Source organism: Hemibagrus wyckioides, linkage group LG12 (genome assembly GCF_019097595.1).
Source record: "Hemibagrus wyckioides isolate EC202008001 linkage group LG12, SWU_Hwy_1.0, whole genome shotgun sequence".
NCBI classification, from domain to species: Eukaryota; Metazoa; Chordata; class Actinopteri; order Siluriformes; family Bagridae; genus Hemibagrus; species Hemibagrus wyckioides.
The window spans coordinates 12,136,927-12,154,344 of NC_080721.1; the positions used below are offsets into that span (position 1 = coordinate 12,136,927).

Here is a 17,418-nt window from a genome sequence, read left to right on the forward strand (position 1 = left end):
CCCACAGGGAGACTCCACACAGAAAGGCAACCCAGGATTCGAACCCAGGACCTTTTCGCTGTGAGGCAACAGTGCTAACCACTAAGCTCCCCTTTTGAATAAACACTGCAGCTGTATTCAAAGCACATTGATCTAAATGGAATTTAATACCATACCACAGATTATATATTTTCAATATAATATAATATAATATAATTATGTGCTCTGAATTACAGTTATGATTATTTCACAGCTTCAGCACCAGCTGGCCAATCAGAATCAAGAATTCTAAAAGATAGTAATTAATGATATCCGAATCGTGTTGATTTTTTGTGGGTTGTTTTGGTAGTTGTTTGTTTGTTTGTTGATTTGATTTTATTGATCGAACCACCGATAATTTGAAATCTGGGGCTCGGTATGAATCGTGAGGCGTGACTGGAAAGTTAGGTTTCGATTTTCTTTCATCAACTTCCGGGTTTTCTGCTGGAGACGCGGTCTGAGACGCAGGCGGGAAATTTGCGCTGATTTGACATTTACATTTGCATAACAAAATCTTCATTAAGCTTCATTAAGGGATATAGGATATATATATATTTAAAGGACCAAAAAATTACATATGAACTTTGTTTTTGGCTCAAAGTGAGCAGCGCACGTTAAAGTGGCCTGGGAGGGTTTGAACAAAACCTTAGATTATACGCATGTATAACATCTGGAGAGCTACTGCACATGTAAAATAGACATCTTTGGGACCTGTGAATGGGAGTCACACCAGATGACCAGATGGATCCGCTGGACTTTCTAAGTCGGGACGACCTGCTGAACTATTTTCACCGCAAGAAGACGGAGATCTCCTGTATAGAGGAACCGCACACCTTCCTCAGCCAGCTCCGAGACCATGACCTGGTACCTGAGGATCTCTACCAGGCAAGAGAGCACCATGCCTAATTCATAAGGCTTCTAAATCATCTAAATTAACAGTGCAGTATCTCCCTGATGGTTATTGGAGTTTTAAATATGTTTATAATGTAAAACTGTTTACAGTTTCCTTCTCCTTCAAAATGATCAGATTATATATATATATGTATATATATATATATATATATATATATATATATATATATATATATATATATATATATATATATATCAAAAAAATCTTCACAGCATTTAGCAAAGTACTTTCGACCTGTTCCAGCTTATTATATTATAAATACACTTTAATTTAAATACAGTCTCATTAGTGTGTGAAGATGAAACTTTTCCATTCATCACCTCATATAGGTTATGAAAAATGTACACAGTGTGTTCCGTAGCATTCTCTCAGCCCTGTTACCTGATCACGTTCACGCTGTTAAATAATCCAGATATAATCAGTATGAAGTCTGAATTCCTGATCACAGAAAGATTGTACTATGAATAAATTTAGAGTATGAATCTGACTGATGAGGCCACGGTGAAAATGTTTTCCTCTGACGGCACAACACAGAGGTTTTATTCCTCTTATACCACAGAAAAGACCGTGGTTTATATGGACTTTATAGCAGCGTATAAGTAAAACTCATGTTGTGGAATATCTGTGAGAAGAGTTATAACGGCTCCTTCACCTACCTTGGAAATCACCTCCCCTTCCTGAAACCTTGTAATAGTTACAAAAGTGCTGACACTGGAGACAACTTCATTAAACGTGAAATAAACATTTATGTGAGAATGTTAAACATAATTAAATCATACCTTTCACAATATTATATAATTTCTGAAGACCTGGACATGGAGAACAGAATCTAAAATGTTCTTATTACACATTTGTAACGTTTTAAAGTGGACACACTGCATATCTAATACAATAAAAAAACGCAGTCATTTGTATCCTTAACATCTTAACAACAAAGGTGTGTTGAGATTCTCTCTCCGATTTCTTTCCCTGTGCAGATGGTCATAAAGATGAGAAATAAGGAGAGAAAGCAGAAAGGTGTGTATGACATTTTGGACTGGGTGGAGAAGGAGCGAGGTCAGTGTGTGGAGCGCTTTTGGAGGTGTGTGTTTCAGGACCACATCATGCTGAAATATCCCGTTTTCCGCATCCTGCGAAACAGCTTTCTTGATGGTCAGTCACTGTATCTGTAAATAAATAAATAAATAAATAAATAAATACCTTGTTGCGTCATTGGTGTAATTCCTTTATGGTTTGATTCTCGTCATAGGCTCCTACAAGTTTTCTCAGACGGTCCCTGACACGGAGGATGCGGACAAAAATGAGACAGAGTCGGTGCAGAAAGAGGAAAAGAAAATAAAGGGAAAGAAAGGAAGAGGAAAGAGGAAGAAAAGTGTTGAAGAGACTGAGGAGGAGGTGGAGCCAGGACCTTCCTCTTGCTCCACCCCTACTCGCAAGAAAACGGCAACAAAGCCCATATTCCGTGAGTCGTTTGTGTAAATCACACGTAACATGTACCTGCTGTAACACAACGAGACCGAGTGACGAACGAATGCAAGATCTGACATGACACAAGTATTAAAGATTAGAATATCTTCTAATACACCAGTCTGCAAGATACAGTATATCTTCAACCAGCTATGACAGTATAGTAAACATTTTGTAGTCATTAGAATATGTGTATTTTACATTTCACACCTAAGCTTAAGAATAAATCTGATTTGGAGACTGGCGAAATCTGTGTAACATTCCCTTGTTGTCATTAAGGGTAAACTTTTTGTACTTTTGTAAGCTGCATGTCGTCCACCTTTAAAGTTTTAGTCTAAAATAAATTCGAAAATTAAATCTTTTATTTTATTTTTTTAAGTAAATTATTATTATAAAGGATTAAGCCATAACTGTTTCTTGTAAAATCTCTAAATGCTGCTTTCTCTCTGTCTCTCTCTCTGTCTCTCTCTCTCTCTCTCTTGCACAGACTCGCCATTAAAAAAAGGACAAAAGGCTGAAATTTGGACGTGGGATTTGTATAAAACGACCCTCCCTGTTATCTGTGGTAATAAAAAAGCCACCCTGCATCGGGGCAAGCTAGCCAAAGGTACACTTTAACCACTCACATGTCTTTAAATGCTATCAAAGATCATCTCACCTGGGTACTGTAGATCCGTGTCTACGAGCTGCTGCTGTAATCATAAACACTGTCCATCCCAGGGCTCGTATACACTGGGCTTGAGTTTGAGTCCTATCAAGATTTTCTTCACGTCACCCTACATCTGAGTCTCTGTAAATCTGCTGTCGTGACGATGTGTATAGACGACAGACAGCACTGTGCAAATATAACTGAAGTGAAACCATTAACAACAGGAAACAGTAACTATTTATGGAAAGAGAAAGACTGAAGAGTGAATTGTTGGATTAGATTTGCTTTAGTGGTTCAGTGACATCAGACTTTGCTCCATTAGGAATCGAGTGTATTCTGTATAAGGGTCAGTGGCTCACCCCAAATGGCTTTGAGAAGGCTGCAGGAAAGGGAAGCCACAAGAACTGGAAGCTTTCCATCCGCTGCCAAAAAACTCAGCTTCAAAAACTTATAGAGGTAATCAACAGCGTCTACAGATGATGTGCTTTTACCATTACTTTTGTTGTTTCTTGTGTTTCACGGGTTTTTTTTTTTTTTTTTTGTAAGGACGGCCATTTACAGTGTCCCCGCATGAAGAGACAGTACAATCGGAAGGTGCCGTGTCCTTTTCAACTCTGTTTTTCTCTGCGTTTTTTTCCTGATTCGTGTGTTGATTTGTCACGTTTTCGTCTCCTGTCCTTGCAGAATCGGAGATTGTTGTTTCCCGACAGCCCCTCTGAAAGCTCCAGCTCTGGTCAGTACACACAGACACGCTCTTATTATTACTGCTGTTAAGTAGAGCTGGCGCAAGTCCGAAAGCACTGAACGCATTTGCTCTCCATTAGGGTCAATGTCCTTACTATCCAGTATAGATATGGGCGAATTAAGCGAAGACCAGGAGGAGGAAGGAGAAGAGGATGGAGAAGACCGCACGGAAGAAGAAGATGAAGATGAGGAAGAAGATGCTGAGCCGGTGGATATGTCTGAGTTTAAGGCTGAGGTTTTACCAGTCAGCTGTGGTTCCGTCACTGGGGAGCTGTATACTAAAAGATTTACAGGTAGGTAAACAGAGCTAAGATGAAGATTTCATGCTGATTTTGTAATGTTTTGTGAAAATGGTGCACATTGATAATGGTGTGTACACACTGGTGTGTAATGGTGAGTACACACCGGTGTGTAATGGTGTGTACACACCGGTGTGTAATGGTGTGTACACACCGGTGTGTAATGGTGTGTACACACCGGTATGTAATGGTGTGTACACACCGGTATGTACACACTACACCGGTGTGTAATGGTGTGTACACACTGGTATGTAATGGTGTGTACACACCGGTATGTAATGGTGTGTACACACTGGTATGTAATGGTGTGTACACACCGGTATGTAATGGTGTGTACACACCGGTATGTAATGGTGAGTACACACCGGTGTGTAATGGTGAGTACACACCGGTGTGTAATGGTGTGTACACACCGGTGTGTAATGGTGTGTACACACTGGTGTGTAATGGTGTGTACACACCGGTGTGTAATGGTGTGTACACACTGGTGTGTAATGGTGAGTACACACTGGTGTGTAATGGTGAGTACACACTGGTGTGTAATGGTGAGTACACACCGGTGTGTAATGGTGTGTACACACCGGTGTGTAATGGTGTGTACACACTGGTGTGTAATGGTGTGTACACACCGGTGTGTAATGGTGTGTACACACTGGTATGTAATGGTGTGTACACACCGGTGTGTAATGGTGTGTACACACCGGTGTGTAATGGTGTGTACACACCGGTATGTAATGGTGTGTACACACCGGTATGTACACACTACACCGGTGTGTAATGGTGTGTACACACTGGTATGTAATGGTGTGTACACACCGGTGTGTAATGGTGAGTACACACCGGTGTGTAATGGTGTGTACACACCGGTGTGTAATGGTGTGTACACACCGGTATGTAATGGTGTGTACACACCGGTATGTACACACTACACCGGTGTGTAATGGTGTGTACACACTGGTATGTAATGGTGTGTACACACCGGTATGTAATGGTGAGTACACACCGGTGTGTAATGGTGTGTACACACCGGTATGTAATGGTGTGTACACACCGGTATGTAATGGTGAGTACACACCGGTGTGTAATGGTGAGTACACACCGGTGTGTAATGGTGTGTACACACCGGTGTGTAATGGTGAGTACACACCGGTATGTAATGGTGAGTACACACCGGTGTGTAATGGTGAGTACACACCGGTATGTAATGGTGTGTACACACCGGTGTGTAATGGTGAGTACACACTGGTGTGTAATGGTGAGTACACACCGGTATGTAATGGTGAGTACACACTGGTGTGTAATGGTGAGTACACACCGGTATGTAATGGTGAGTACACACTGGTATGTAATGGTGAGTACACACCGGTATGTAATGGTGAGTACACACCGGTGTGTAATGGTGAGTACACACCGGTATGTAATGGTGAGTACACACTGGTGTGTAATGGTGAGTACACACTGGTGTGTAATGGTGAGTACACACCGGTATGTAATGGTGAGTACACACCGGTATGTAATGGTGAGTACACACCGGTGTGTAATGGTGAGTACACACCGGTATGTAATGGTGTGTACACACCGGTGTGTAATGGTGAGTACACACCGGTATGTAATGGTGAGTACACACTGGTGTGTAATGGTGAGTACACACTGGTGTGTAATGGTGAGTACACACCGGTATGTAATGGTGAGTACACACCGGTATGTAATGGTGAGTACACACTGGTGTGTAATGGTGTGTACACACCGGTATGTAATGGTGAGTACACACCGGTATGTAATGGTGAGTACACACTGGTGTGTAATGGTGTGTACACACCGGTATGTAATGGTGAGTACACACTGGTGTGTAATGGTGTGTACACACCGGTATGTAATGGTGAGTACACACCGGTGTGTAATGGTGAGTACACACCGGTATGTAATGGTGAGTACACACTGGTATGTAATGGTGTGTACACACCGGTGTGTAATGGTGTGTACACACCGGTATGTAATGGTGAGTACACACTGGTATGTAATGGTGAGTACACACTGGTATGTAATGGTGTGTACACACTGGTATGTAATGGTGTGTACACACTGGTATGTAATGGTGTGTACACACCGGTGTGTAATGGTGTGTACACACCGGTGTGTAATGGTGTGTACACACTGGTATGTAATGGTGTGTACACACTGGTATGTAATGGTGTGTACACACTGGTATGTAATGGTGAGTACACACTGGTATGTAATGGTGTGTACACACTGGTATGTAATGGTGTGTACACACTGGTATGTAATGGTGTGTACACACTGGTATGTAATGGTGTGTACACACTGGTATGTAATGGTGTGTACACACTGGTATGTAATGGTGTGTACACACTGGTATGTAATGGTGTGTACACACCGGTGTGTAATGGTGTGTACACACTGGTATGTAATGGTGTGTACACACTGGTATGTAATGGTGTGTACACACTGGTATGTAATGGTGTGTACACACCGGTGTGTAATGGTGTGTACACACTGGTATGTAATGGTGTGTACACACTGGTATGTAATGGTGTGTACACACCGGTGTGTAATGGTGTGTACACACCGGTGTGTAATGATACAATACCGTAGTCTTTTTTGTTGCTGCTATGAAAAGCAAGCTGCTCACGCAACCTTCACTGTAACAGTAATACCAGTCCTAGCTAGTATATGCTAACTAACTAGCCTAGATGGAGGAAGGGATGCTTGCAATCATTTCCCAAGACTGAACAATATGACCTATGAAAGGGATATCATTTAATTAAAAATGAAATAAATAAATACATTTGTTGTGAAAATGTTGGAAGATCACTTCTGATCTGAGCGTTGCAACAACAAAATTCATAACATTAATTCAATTTTGGTCTAAGAAAGGAAAGAAAGCGAAGGATCGGAGTGTGTTAGTGTGTTTCCATAACCTGTGTGTGTGTGTTTGTGTTCAGGTGGGTCACGCAGTAAGAGCATCCGCACAGAGGAGCGCTGGTTCACTCCTGAGGAGTTCGTAATGCAGGAGTTAACTCTGACCGAAAAACACTGGAAGAAGGATATACTGTGTCATGGCAAAACCCTCAGCTACCTGGTGAAGGTAACGAATCTGGATGAAATGATATAGGTTTCACCTGTTAACGAGAGCCAGAAGTCAATCATGTGTTCATCAATGCTTACTCAGGCTTGTGATTAAAGTATAGCGTATTAAATGTGCAGCATGAGAAGAGTGCTTTCGTGGTCTGCCTCGCACCTCCAGGGTTGGGGGTTCGAGTCCTGGCGCCCTTATCCAGAACGACTTACATTTATACAAATAAATTGAGGGTTAAGAGCTTTTGATGGTCTTTGTATTCAAACTCTCAAGCTCCTGGTCAATAGTCCAACACTTAACCACTGGACCGAGCAGGCCATGCAATAACACGATGACTTTTGCTCATTTTAAGCCTAAATACAGGTTTAGACTGATGTGTGTATGTTCTGTTTGCAGAAGAAGATCCTGTATATCCACTCTGTGCTGTGCAAATGTAATTGCTGCCGTCCTAACGACCCGGTGAGTCTGAAACACGCAAGAACACATATAATATTATTCATAAGTTACTCTGACATACAGATATGTCCAGGGTTAGCCTAGTAAACAACTACACTGATGTTATTGTTGCTTTGTTTTCTCCTGTAACCAGCTGGCGCAGAATAACGACGACGTTTGCTTCATTTGTGACTCTGACGGGGATGATGACAGAGACCTGGTGTGCTGTGACGAGTGTCCACGAGCTTTCCATCAGGACTGCCACTTACCATCTACACACAGCGACACAAGCGGGTGAGAGCGAGACTGTTTTAAAGAACGAGGCGAGGGAATTGGGGTAACGTGGGAAACGGTTACCGAAGATGATGATGAAAGAAGGTTCATCTGAACTAATTCAGAATGTCAATACAAAATAAATATTGGACACTGATGAAGATCACGTGTTCATTATAAAGATGAATTTTGGATGAGGTAATGTTAATACACTTAGTGTTCCTTTACATTATAAACCAACACAGAATGTAGAAGAGTCACAGTTTTGGACTTAAGGTGTAGTATAATTGTGCAGTCTCGTGTGTGTGTGTGTGTGTGTGTGTGTGTGTGTGTGTAGGGATAAATGGATGTGCACTTTCTGCGTTTGGAAGGTAAACCATCCAATGTGGACTCGCATGAGTCAGGATGAAGCTTTGAACTGTCCTGTAAACCAAAACATTATGGTATAAACACACACACACACACACACACACACATATATATATATATATATATATATAAATGATGCACACAAAGTTGTTTATCTGATTATGTCTGTTTTCCTTTGACAGAACTGTGAGTATTTGCTGCTGTGTTTGTATAAGGAGGACGTGAAACGTGTGTTTACTTACGATCCCGTCACAAGCGTAAGACATTTTTCATCATTGTCTCACAAATTACTTGCACTTTCTCTTTCTCTTTTCTCTTTCCCTCCACTCTCTTGGATTATCTCTTACAGGTTACTAATACTATATGTGTTTAGTATTGTGAGACACTCTAATAGAACTACTTTTTTTGTTTGAACAACTAGCTAACTTCAATTCAGTTCCACGTTATTTATATAGCACTTTCAACAAGGGACAGTGTCATGAGTTAAAGGGGCGGGGGTTGAGAGATCATGAGTTATTAGGTAAGCTCTCGACTTATAGTGGTTTAAGAGTGTGAAGTGTGCAGAGTAAATGCAGGGAAAACGGCGGGACTAGCTATGACAGCATAGCTAAAAATGAAAGGATGTAACAAACCTGAGTCAACGTACAAAAGAGGCAGGGGGGTGACAGCATCCAGACATCCCAGTTTACCAAGACTGAACCTTTGTCCCAAACATAATGCACACATCCACTATGCACTATATGCTTTAGTGTCTAGTGTATGAAGGTTAGATGGGTCGTATCATCACAAACGGAACACCAGCATTTTTTCTTTAAACTAATTGGGAATATGAGTCATTTCACAGTTGATGGCAAATACGTATGTAATCCAACGCTGTTAGCAGAGTTCACTGAATATTTTTAACAACTGTGGGAAATAATTTTATAGTTTGGAGTGTATCTGAATGGATTCTTGTTTGAACTTGTGCAAAATAACCAGGGGACAGCATGATTGAGTTATCAGGCACCATTTATTGACCAGGTTGTTTGGGTTTGACAATATAGGGTTTAACACGACATGTAGGTCGAGAAGTCTGGGTATGTTTTGTTGGCAGTGGTAGTGACGTCAGTCAGACAGGCCTTCTCAGCAGTAGGAAAAACTTGGACTGAAGTGCCAAATTTGGAGCAGCCAGGGTTGGAACTGTGCCCAAGGCCATCGTGCCCAGTTACAGACGTGTTGATACCTCGAGAAGAATAGAGTTCGTCCCTGAACGCAAATAGAGTGCGTCGAATGGAAGCGATAGTTGCAGGGGAGATGGCTAGGATTAAATATGCAGAAAGATACATAAGAGAACATCCATCCATCCATCCATCCATCCATTGTCTATACCCGTTTACTCCTAATTAGGGTCACGGGGGTCTGCTGGAGCCTATCCCAGTGCACATAGGGCGAAAGGCAGGGGTACACCCTGGACAGGTCACATAAGAGAACAGTTACTACAAAATCTAATAATTTTGATAATTAAAATTAAGCAACAAAAGATAGAGCTGCGGCCCTGAGAACTTACCCATGCTGTCCTCTGTGTTCAAATGAGCTGTTTGATGAAAGTGAGCTGGACAAAGTCCTACTGATAAGGGCGAAAACGCCCATATTTTTTATTAAACAATTCTCAAAAATTTTATTATAATGGTATTCGAAAAAGTTACAAAATAAAAGATAATGGCGTCCAAAAAGAACCTGATGTTCCAAAAAGAAAATAGGTGGGACTTTCTCAGCAAAAAGGTGTTGGCTTGAAACATATGAAAAGATAAGAAAAATGAATAAAAGGACTGTGTATTGAGATGCTTTTTTAGAGGTTGTTGGGATGTTCATTCGTGAGCAGCTCAATTCTTGTAACCAGTGCTGATGGCAAATAAAACCTTGTATCTGCATTCATCCAGTCTGCATGATTCGTCTTCTTTAGTTAGAGTCTTGTCGAGTCAATGTGGAGTTGGAGTCAGATAATTACAAAGTGTTAGCAGAGTAGTGTTAGACAGAGAGCTTTTCGTGTTGAACAGAATATGTTAACATAACATAACATAACATAACATGTGCGGGCTGATTTATGAGACATTTGTTCACCAGAATTTCATTGGCCAATTTGAGATACACCTTGAGACTGTCCCCAAGAATAACTGGAAGGCTGTTCTGTAACGGTGGAGCTGTAGAGAAAGCTCTTCCTCTCTAGTGTAGCCTTCACCTTTCGATCGACGTAGACGTGTTGGATCGCAAAAGAACCAAATTTTGCTCCTGAACGGAGGTGCTTTATCGGTCATAAGTAGAATTTTAGAACCAGTGCCAAATTTAATTTGGAGCCAGTGTAGTGGGGATAAGGATAGGAGTGATAGGACGCTGGCTCCATTCTGGACTAGCTAGAGTTTGTTTATCTACCTACAGGAAAATCCAGACAAAAAAAGCACTGTAATAATCCAATCTAGAGGTAACAAAGCTAGCTTCTGCTATACAAAAAAAGGCTATCCTAGTAATACCTATTCTAAATGAGCTTTAATTGAGAGACTGGAGTAAATAATCACACAAAAATCTAACTAACCAACACTCCCATTGCGGCTGTGAATGCAAATGCCTTTTTTAAAATAACAAATCATTGCAGACAAATCAATATTTTTCAGCTGATCTACAAAGAAAGTGGACCAGGCATTGTCCATGATGCATGAATTGAAACAAATAATGCTTCATCACTTAACCTTTGTTAAACCTTGTCCTTGTGCAGGTGCCGGGATACAGCCGTGTGATTTCTAATCCCATGTGGCTGGAAAGAGTGAAGGCCAAACTGCAGGGAAATATGTACAACACTGTTGGAGAGTTTGTAGATGACATCAGGCTCATCTTCCAAAACTGGCAAACGTTTAACCGGGTGAGATTTAGAATAGATGAATAAATAAATCAAAGTGGTACATAGAAACTGTTTAATAGCGTCACATAATGTTTGGCTCTGTTCAAAGAAATAGAAACTAAGCAGTTAATTGAAATAGTAAGGAACAGGATACTTTGTTTTATGATGTAATAGGAAAAATAATCAGCAACAGGATTATTGTCCTATGAGAGCATGTCCTAGAGTGATTTATTCCTCTTGCACCATAGCAATTATCAAATGATAACTGATGCTGATGTTGTAGAAAGTCTGCAAAATAATTTCATTCCTATTCTCGCTTGTTATAGCAGCTGTAGACAGTCCCTCACCAGCCTCTCTTTATTAAGTTGTCTTTATTGGTCACATTTAAATTACTGCACAGTGAAATTCTTTCTTCGCATATTCCATCCTTGGGGGTTGGGGTCAGAGAGCAGGGTCAGCCAGGATGCAGTGCCCCTGGAGCAGGGTCAGTTGGGGGCCTAGCTCAATGGCCCTACAGTGGCAGCTTGGTAGTGCTGGGGCTTGAACCCCAAACTTTCAGGTCAACAACCCAGAGCTTTAACCACTTGAGCTACCACCGCCCCGAAAAAGCATTTGTAATGAACAGGGACGGACGCCACAGATGGCGGGGCTCGAACCCAGATCTCCGTCATAAGCTCGATCACCCACAGTAGACACATATCAGACTCGAACGCAGTTCTTTAATGTTCTCCTTTATGTTAATAAAACTTATAATGCAGCTTGTTGTGTTACTACGAAACTGCAAAAGTGTGAACTCCTCTGTCTTGAAGATGTCAGAAAACATAAAGTTACAGCTTCACCTCTAACTATTATTGAAGTGCTGAAAGTGGAGACTCCTTCCATGAACGTCTCCCTTACAGAAAACTTCACCAACGGTTTATCAGTAGTTTACATCTTCTTTTTAAATGCATTATCTATTTTTTTTTTATTCTGCAGTTGCTGCTGTCAGACGATCTGTTCCAATACTTTTGATTACCCCCCAAAATAAGGTTGTCTGCCACGCAAGGCGATTAAAACATCAAGATGTAAATATCGGGGAAATGACAGCTGACATTCTGTTCTGTCGTCTCATGTTCATCTTGTGATCTCACCCCCAAATGTTTTGAGTGTAAAGACAAAAGAATGAACCTTGTTCTAGATTTGTTCCAATACTTTTGAAGGCAGTTTCATGTAATAAAATGGTGGGGGAAAAAATCATGCTGAAGGAAATTCTTAGTCTTCGTGGTCTTTTTCTTCTTCTTTTTGGTTAAATTACCCAAATATAAACAAATTTTAGTTATGTATTCTCTTATCTTACTGAATTCGTTTCTTTATAAACTGATTTACATAATTAGCTACGACTATGAAAGTGTTTGGTACAACGGTCTAAATGTCTCTTTCTTTTTGGTCTGTGTGTGTGTGTGTGTGTGTGTGTGTGTGTGTGTGTGCAGGATAAAGACGATGGCATGTTTGGAGCCAGACTGAGCGAGATCTTTGAGCAGAAGTTCCTCCTCAGCTTTAAGATCCAGTAGAGATTCTCCTGTTTCAGCAACCAGCACCTTATCGTCCGCGTTACAATCAAAAGATAAAGATTGCTGTTTACTATAACCTTAAGCGTGAGAATTGTCAGGTTTTTTGTTTTGCCACAGGAATTACAAGTGTTAATGTGTCATAAAATACAAGAGCCAATCAGAAGCCAGTATGCAGGTTTGGGGAGGAGGCGGGCTTTTTGTGATGCAGTATCATGTAACTTGCTCAGTGTTACAAAAAAAGTGCTTTTGTTTGTGTATTGATGCGGAATATAGAGTTATTTGTGGCATATTTAATCATTTCAACCATATGTGTATTATCATGTTTACTGCATGAGTTTAAATATCACATTACCAAAATAATAAATAAATAAATAAATAATATATTTTTGATATTTCTTAATGTATTTTATTTCTATCTAACTTGCGGAGATACAGTCAGTGAAAGTAAGAAATTGTATCCAGCTGAAAGAGTGGACCAAACTACATACATTTTTTTTTTTTATTAAATTACACCAATGAAATCAGTGGACATTCTCTAGAAATCCAGTTTGTTCATGAAAACATTTTTCCTGATATGAAACTCGCTGTGCTTTGAATTGTTTTAATAAAAACAAAAGCCATGTCAGGTTATATTGCGTTATATTCTAATTGACGTGAAACTAATCTTCCGCTGAGAGTAACTCAACGTTCACACTATCAGCTGGAGATTGTAGTTCGTCTCTTGTTGCCGTGTGTTATCGCTTCAGGTTGTGCACTTTCGTTCGGCCAAATTTTATAGCCTACAGCCTTCGATACAGTTCACACACAACACGTTTCTTTAAAATCTATTTACATGTTACACGCTTGGATTCACCCTAGCTTCTTTGGCGGATTAGCAGAGCAATCAATTTAGCTGGGTAGACCTGCAGGAGGTAGATCATTTGATTGATTAACAGTCAGATTGCTAATCCGCCAAAGAAACTAGTGTGCATCCATCTTCTATACCCGCTTTATTCCTAATTAGGGCCACAGGGATCTGCTGGAGTCTATCCCAGCACACATTGGGCAAAAGGCAGGGGTACACCCTGGACAGGTCACCAGTCCGTCACAGGGCCACACACACAGGCAATTTAGAATTACCAATCAACCTAATGTACATGTGTTTGGACTGTGGGAGGAAACCAGAGTACCCCCACACAGACACGGGGAGAACATGCAAACTCTACACAGAAAGGCCTCTGCCTGTTCAAACCCAGGATTCAAACCCAGGACCTTCTTGCTGTGAGGCAACAGTGCCAACCACCAAGCTGCCCTCTAGTGTGGAAAACTGAAGTTGTGAGTGAGGAGCTGAAGAAATGCTGGATTATGCACGCTATAAAATTAATCCAGCTGTTTGGATTTGGTGCTTTTTACCGCCTCATACCTCACTTGCACAGAATCTCAATCCAGAAGTCACTGTCCTCGAAACTGTACATCAGAAGTGACCGTTCGCTTGCTAGCGTGAACACAGAAGAGTGAGAAGGCGCAATCAGTGTGAAAATCAATCAAAGAGCTGATACACCGCATCCAAATCATCACCAAAAATAAAGCGCTTTTTGGAGTCAGTACTGGTCGTTATTAATATAAAGACATTTATATTAAGCCTTATAACTTCACTCAGAGTTTTAGCATCACTGTGTGAGTTTAATCTGTCCAACAGGAACCCCATTCGAACCATGGACCCCCCCTTCTTTGTTTTCTTTTCTCACGCCGTCATCTCATTAATCATGCTAATGAGGTGAAGGTCCTGAGGAGTTTCTTTTTAACTTCTGTTCATCATTTTGTGTTTATTTTAATGTATAGTGTTGTGTTGACTTTACTAATGGCTGTTCTTATCCATGGTCATGTTTGCACAGAAATTCTTTTAATATTTTATGGAATTAAAATAGCTTGGCTCAATCAGCATAGCTTTACATTTCGGAGATCTTGGTGTGATTCAAGCATGAATTCAAGTAACAAAAAGTGTAAATGATGATCATCGTCATTTCTATGCCCACAGATAAGTACAACACTGTAAAACATGAGAAGCCCATTAATGTGTCTAATCTCATTTCTTCTCTTTTTGGATTGTCTCCGACATCGAGTCTATAATCTGCAAACTTTCGCTTGTTTGTTTAACCACCATGCAAATCTGTCTCAGTTAATCGAACCGACAGTATTTTCAGCTTCAGGACAAATTGTGCATTGATGTGAGGTTTGCTACAAGATGGAGAAGAAAAGACACCGGGGTTAAAAGAGAAAAAGAAAAAAACCGAGAAAAAGAAGTATGTTTTCTGTTATCTTCAAGTTTCACTTCCTTTCCACCAAAATAGATAGCATACTCTATAAGGTTGTCCTCCATGTCTTTGCTTTAAGATTGTGTGGAACAGAAAGGCAATGATGACAAAGACGAGAAGACAGAGGGAGTCCGTAGAGAGGAGGGAGGGAAAGAGAGAGGTGGGGGGGGGCATGGGAGAACACATTTTATCAGCTGAACTTTTTTGTTTAACAGTAAGTGTGTGAATGAAGACTCCTATCAGATCCACTCTCATTCTTTTTCCTCCATATCCGGACATTCTTGTCCCTCCATATCCTGACTGCTGTCCTTATTTAACCCCTGCCTCTAGACAACACCTATTATTCAAACGTGAGCTGTTTAGGAAGTAAACCACCTTTCAGTTTCATTTCTAACTCACGCCCATCAAAGCTTTTAGCACATCAGCCTCTGATATACAGCTCGAAGATATTTGTCTGTGAGGGTGTGAAAAAAGGGTGTGAGGGTGTGAGGGCGAGCCAGCTGGAGGTTTGTGGACGGTAATTTAGTGTACTGGAGACTGAGATCGGATATCAACCCCTGCAGCCGTGAGCCACACAGTGACTGTAAGTATCAGCAGTTTGAGAAATAAAAAGAAAGTGAAAAAGAAGTCTGACTTGAAAGCAGCTATTCAGAGATATCCGTTTATTAGCCTCCTAAAAATGGCTTATTAAAAGGATTTTAATGTGCATTTTGCTGATTGTAAAGGAGGCACGATGAAATGTGTTTTATTTTTTTTTTAAAATGACCACGATTTGTGATGATATGAGATTAAACTGAATGATCTACCTGACAGAGTATTGATGTTATACTGTTAATATGACTGAAAATATTAATAAAGGCTAAGGAAAGACACTAGAATTGTGGCGCTCCTGAAAACTCAGGGTCCACACTACACTTATCTGTTATCTGTCTACGTGTTCCGGTACGCTACGGGACTCATAACATAATATACTGAAATATCCTTCAGAGATGGGTCACACGTGCAAGACTCATCCGTTAGAGCAGATAGTGTTTTTGTTTTTTTTATCAGATCTATAAGAAGAGATGAACTTCTGATCAGGATGTGACGAAAGCATATTAATATTTATACCAATATTTATTTATTACAATACACATATATGTGTGTGATATTAATCAGCTCTTCTTAATTGTGCTTATTTATTTATTTTTATCCTAAGCTTGTTCATTCATTCCTGTGTTCTGAACACATAATAATGAAGCCAGGATGTGAAATGAATCATCAGGAAATCGTATCATCCAATGAGTTTGAAATGCGGTTTCCTTTCCTGTAACGAAGCGTGCAGCATTGTTTGAATAATGCACGATGCTTGCAGTAGTGAAAAAAGAAAGTGTTTCCTTTACTTTAATTTAAGATGATATCAGCGACATGTCCGAGTACAGATTGGACAGATTTAATCTGAGTGTATTTACATCATTTGAGTTGAATGGATTGTCCTGTTCTTTCATATGCTTTTAGTTTATTTTTATTTTTTTTTACAGCTGCCTTTATGTTCTTGCTCAAGTCTCGCATTACAGATGATCTTATTTCCACTGCTACCGGTCACACATTAATGAGCAGAACTAGGTGAAGTTCCTGCATTTAGGATTTTATATGTGTAAGATAAGCCACCTGCAAAGCACCGCTAACAGACTGCCGTTGTATTATGTTATCCAGTGTTATTAAAATAAAAAATGTTTTGAGTCAGAATTGTGCAGTGATGCTGATTACACCACAGCGCTGACAATTTCTCAAATCTGATTGGTCAGAAGTTGTTGGTTTTGTTACAGGAAAATAATCAGTGACAGAGGTGGGTGATGTGGCAAAGATTCATTTCCTATGAAAGTACATCGTAAAGTGTTTTATTCCTGATCAGTTATTATTTGTTATTTATTAATGAATCAAACTTCATGCTTTTGTTGTTATATTTAATGCTGTAGAACTTTTTTTTTTGTGAGACGAGTTATTTCATCATCTTCTCTCTTTTTTCTTACGTGGTCTACATAAGGTTTTCTTAAACCATTTCTTCTTGTAAATGGCCCTCTATGCAAGTCCCTGTGAATAAGCTGTTACTATGAAAATGCTAACGCGTTAGAACAAGCGTATTAACATAAACATGGGCGGTGGCAGCTCAAGTGGTTCAAGCTCTGAGCCGTTGACCGAAAGGTTCAGGTTAAGCCCTTGAGCAACCCACCAACCCACCCTGCTGCAGAGGTGCTGCATCATGGCTGACCCTGCACTCTATCCCCAATGGGATATAGCTAGTCCAGAGTGCAAGTGTGTACTGTGTAGTATGTCATCTGGGACACAACTCCAGTACTTATATTCTCTTTTTCAAAAGTACATTTTGTAAATACCTTTTCTTAACAAAATGAGTTATGACGTTTAGTGCATAGCATAAGTAGGAATGGAAGGAGTCT

At 40.3% G+C, this 17,418-nt stretch overlaps 1 protein-coding gene and 1 long non-coding RNA gene across 2 annotated transcripts; one reads left to right on the forward strand and one right to left on the reverse strand.

Moving 5' to 3' along the window:
- The first annotated feature begins 432 nt into the window (after positions 1 to 432).
- sp100.1 (SP110 nuclear antigen, tandem duplicate 1) lies at positions 433 to 13,078 on the forward strand. Its single transcript, XM_058404977.1, has 15 exons — positions 433 to 903; positions 1,909 to 2,083; positions 2,181 to 2,393; positions 2,886 to 3,005; positions 3,370 to 3,503; positions 3,594 to 3,641; positions 3,732 to 3,780; positions 3,872 to 4,084; positions 7,054 to 7,196; positions 7,584 to 7,646; positions 7,777 to 7,916; positions 8,233 to 8,338; positions 8,447 to 8,521; positions 11,014 to 11,157; positions 12,606 to 13,078. The coding sequence occupies exons 1-15, from the start codon at positions 736 to 738 to the stop codon at positions 12,684 to 12,686; spliced, it is 1,872 nt and encodes a 623-aa protein (XP_058260960.1). The 5' UTR covers positions 433 to 735; the 3' UTR covers positions 12,687 to 13,078.
- LOC131362751 (uncharacterized) lies at positions 1,658 to 3,211 on the reverse strand. The gene is made up of 2 exons (XR_009206235.1): positions 3,057 to 3,211; positions 1,658 to 2,097 (listed from the first exon to the last, which is right to left on the reverse strand). It is a non-coding gene; the product is annotated as an uncharacterized LOC131362751 (long non-coding RNA).
- Positions 13,079 to 17,418: the final 4,340 nt, after the last annotated feature.

What these genes read in the sequence shown, in the direction of transcription:
- sp100.1 (XM_058404977.1), top strand. Translation starts at nt 736, where the DNA reads ATGGGAGTCACACCAGATGACCAGATGGATCCGCTGGACTTTCTAAGT. An exon ending in GCGAAACAGCTTTCTTGATG is followed by an intron (nt 2,084 to 2,180) that starts GTCAGTCACTGT and finishes TTCTCGTCATAG; the next exon opens with GCTCCTACAAGTTTTCTCAG. An exon ending in GGCAACAAAGCCCATATTCC is followed by an intron (nt 2,394 to 2,885) that starts GTGAGTCGTTTG and finishes TCTCTTGCACAG; the next exon opens with ACTCGCCATTAAAAAAAGGA.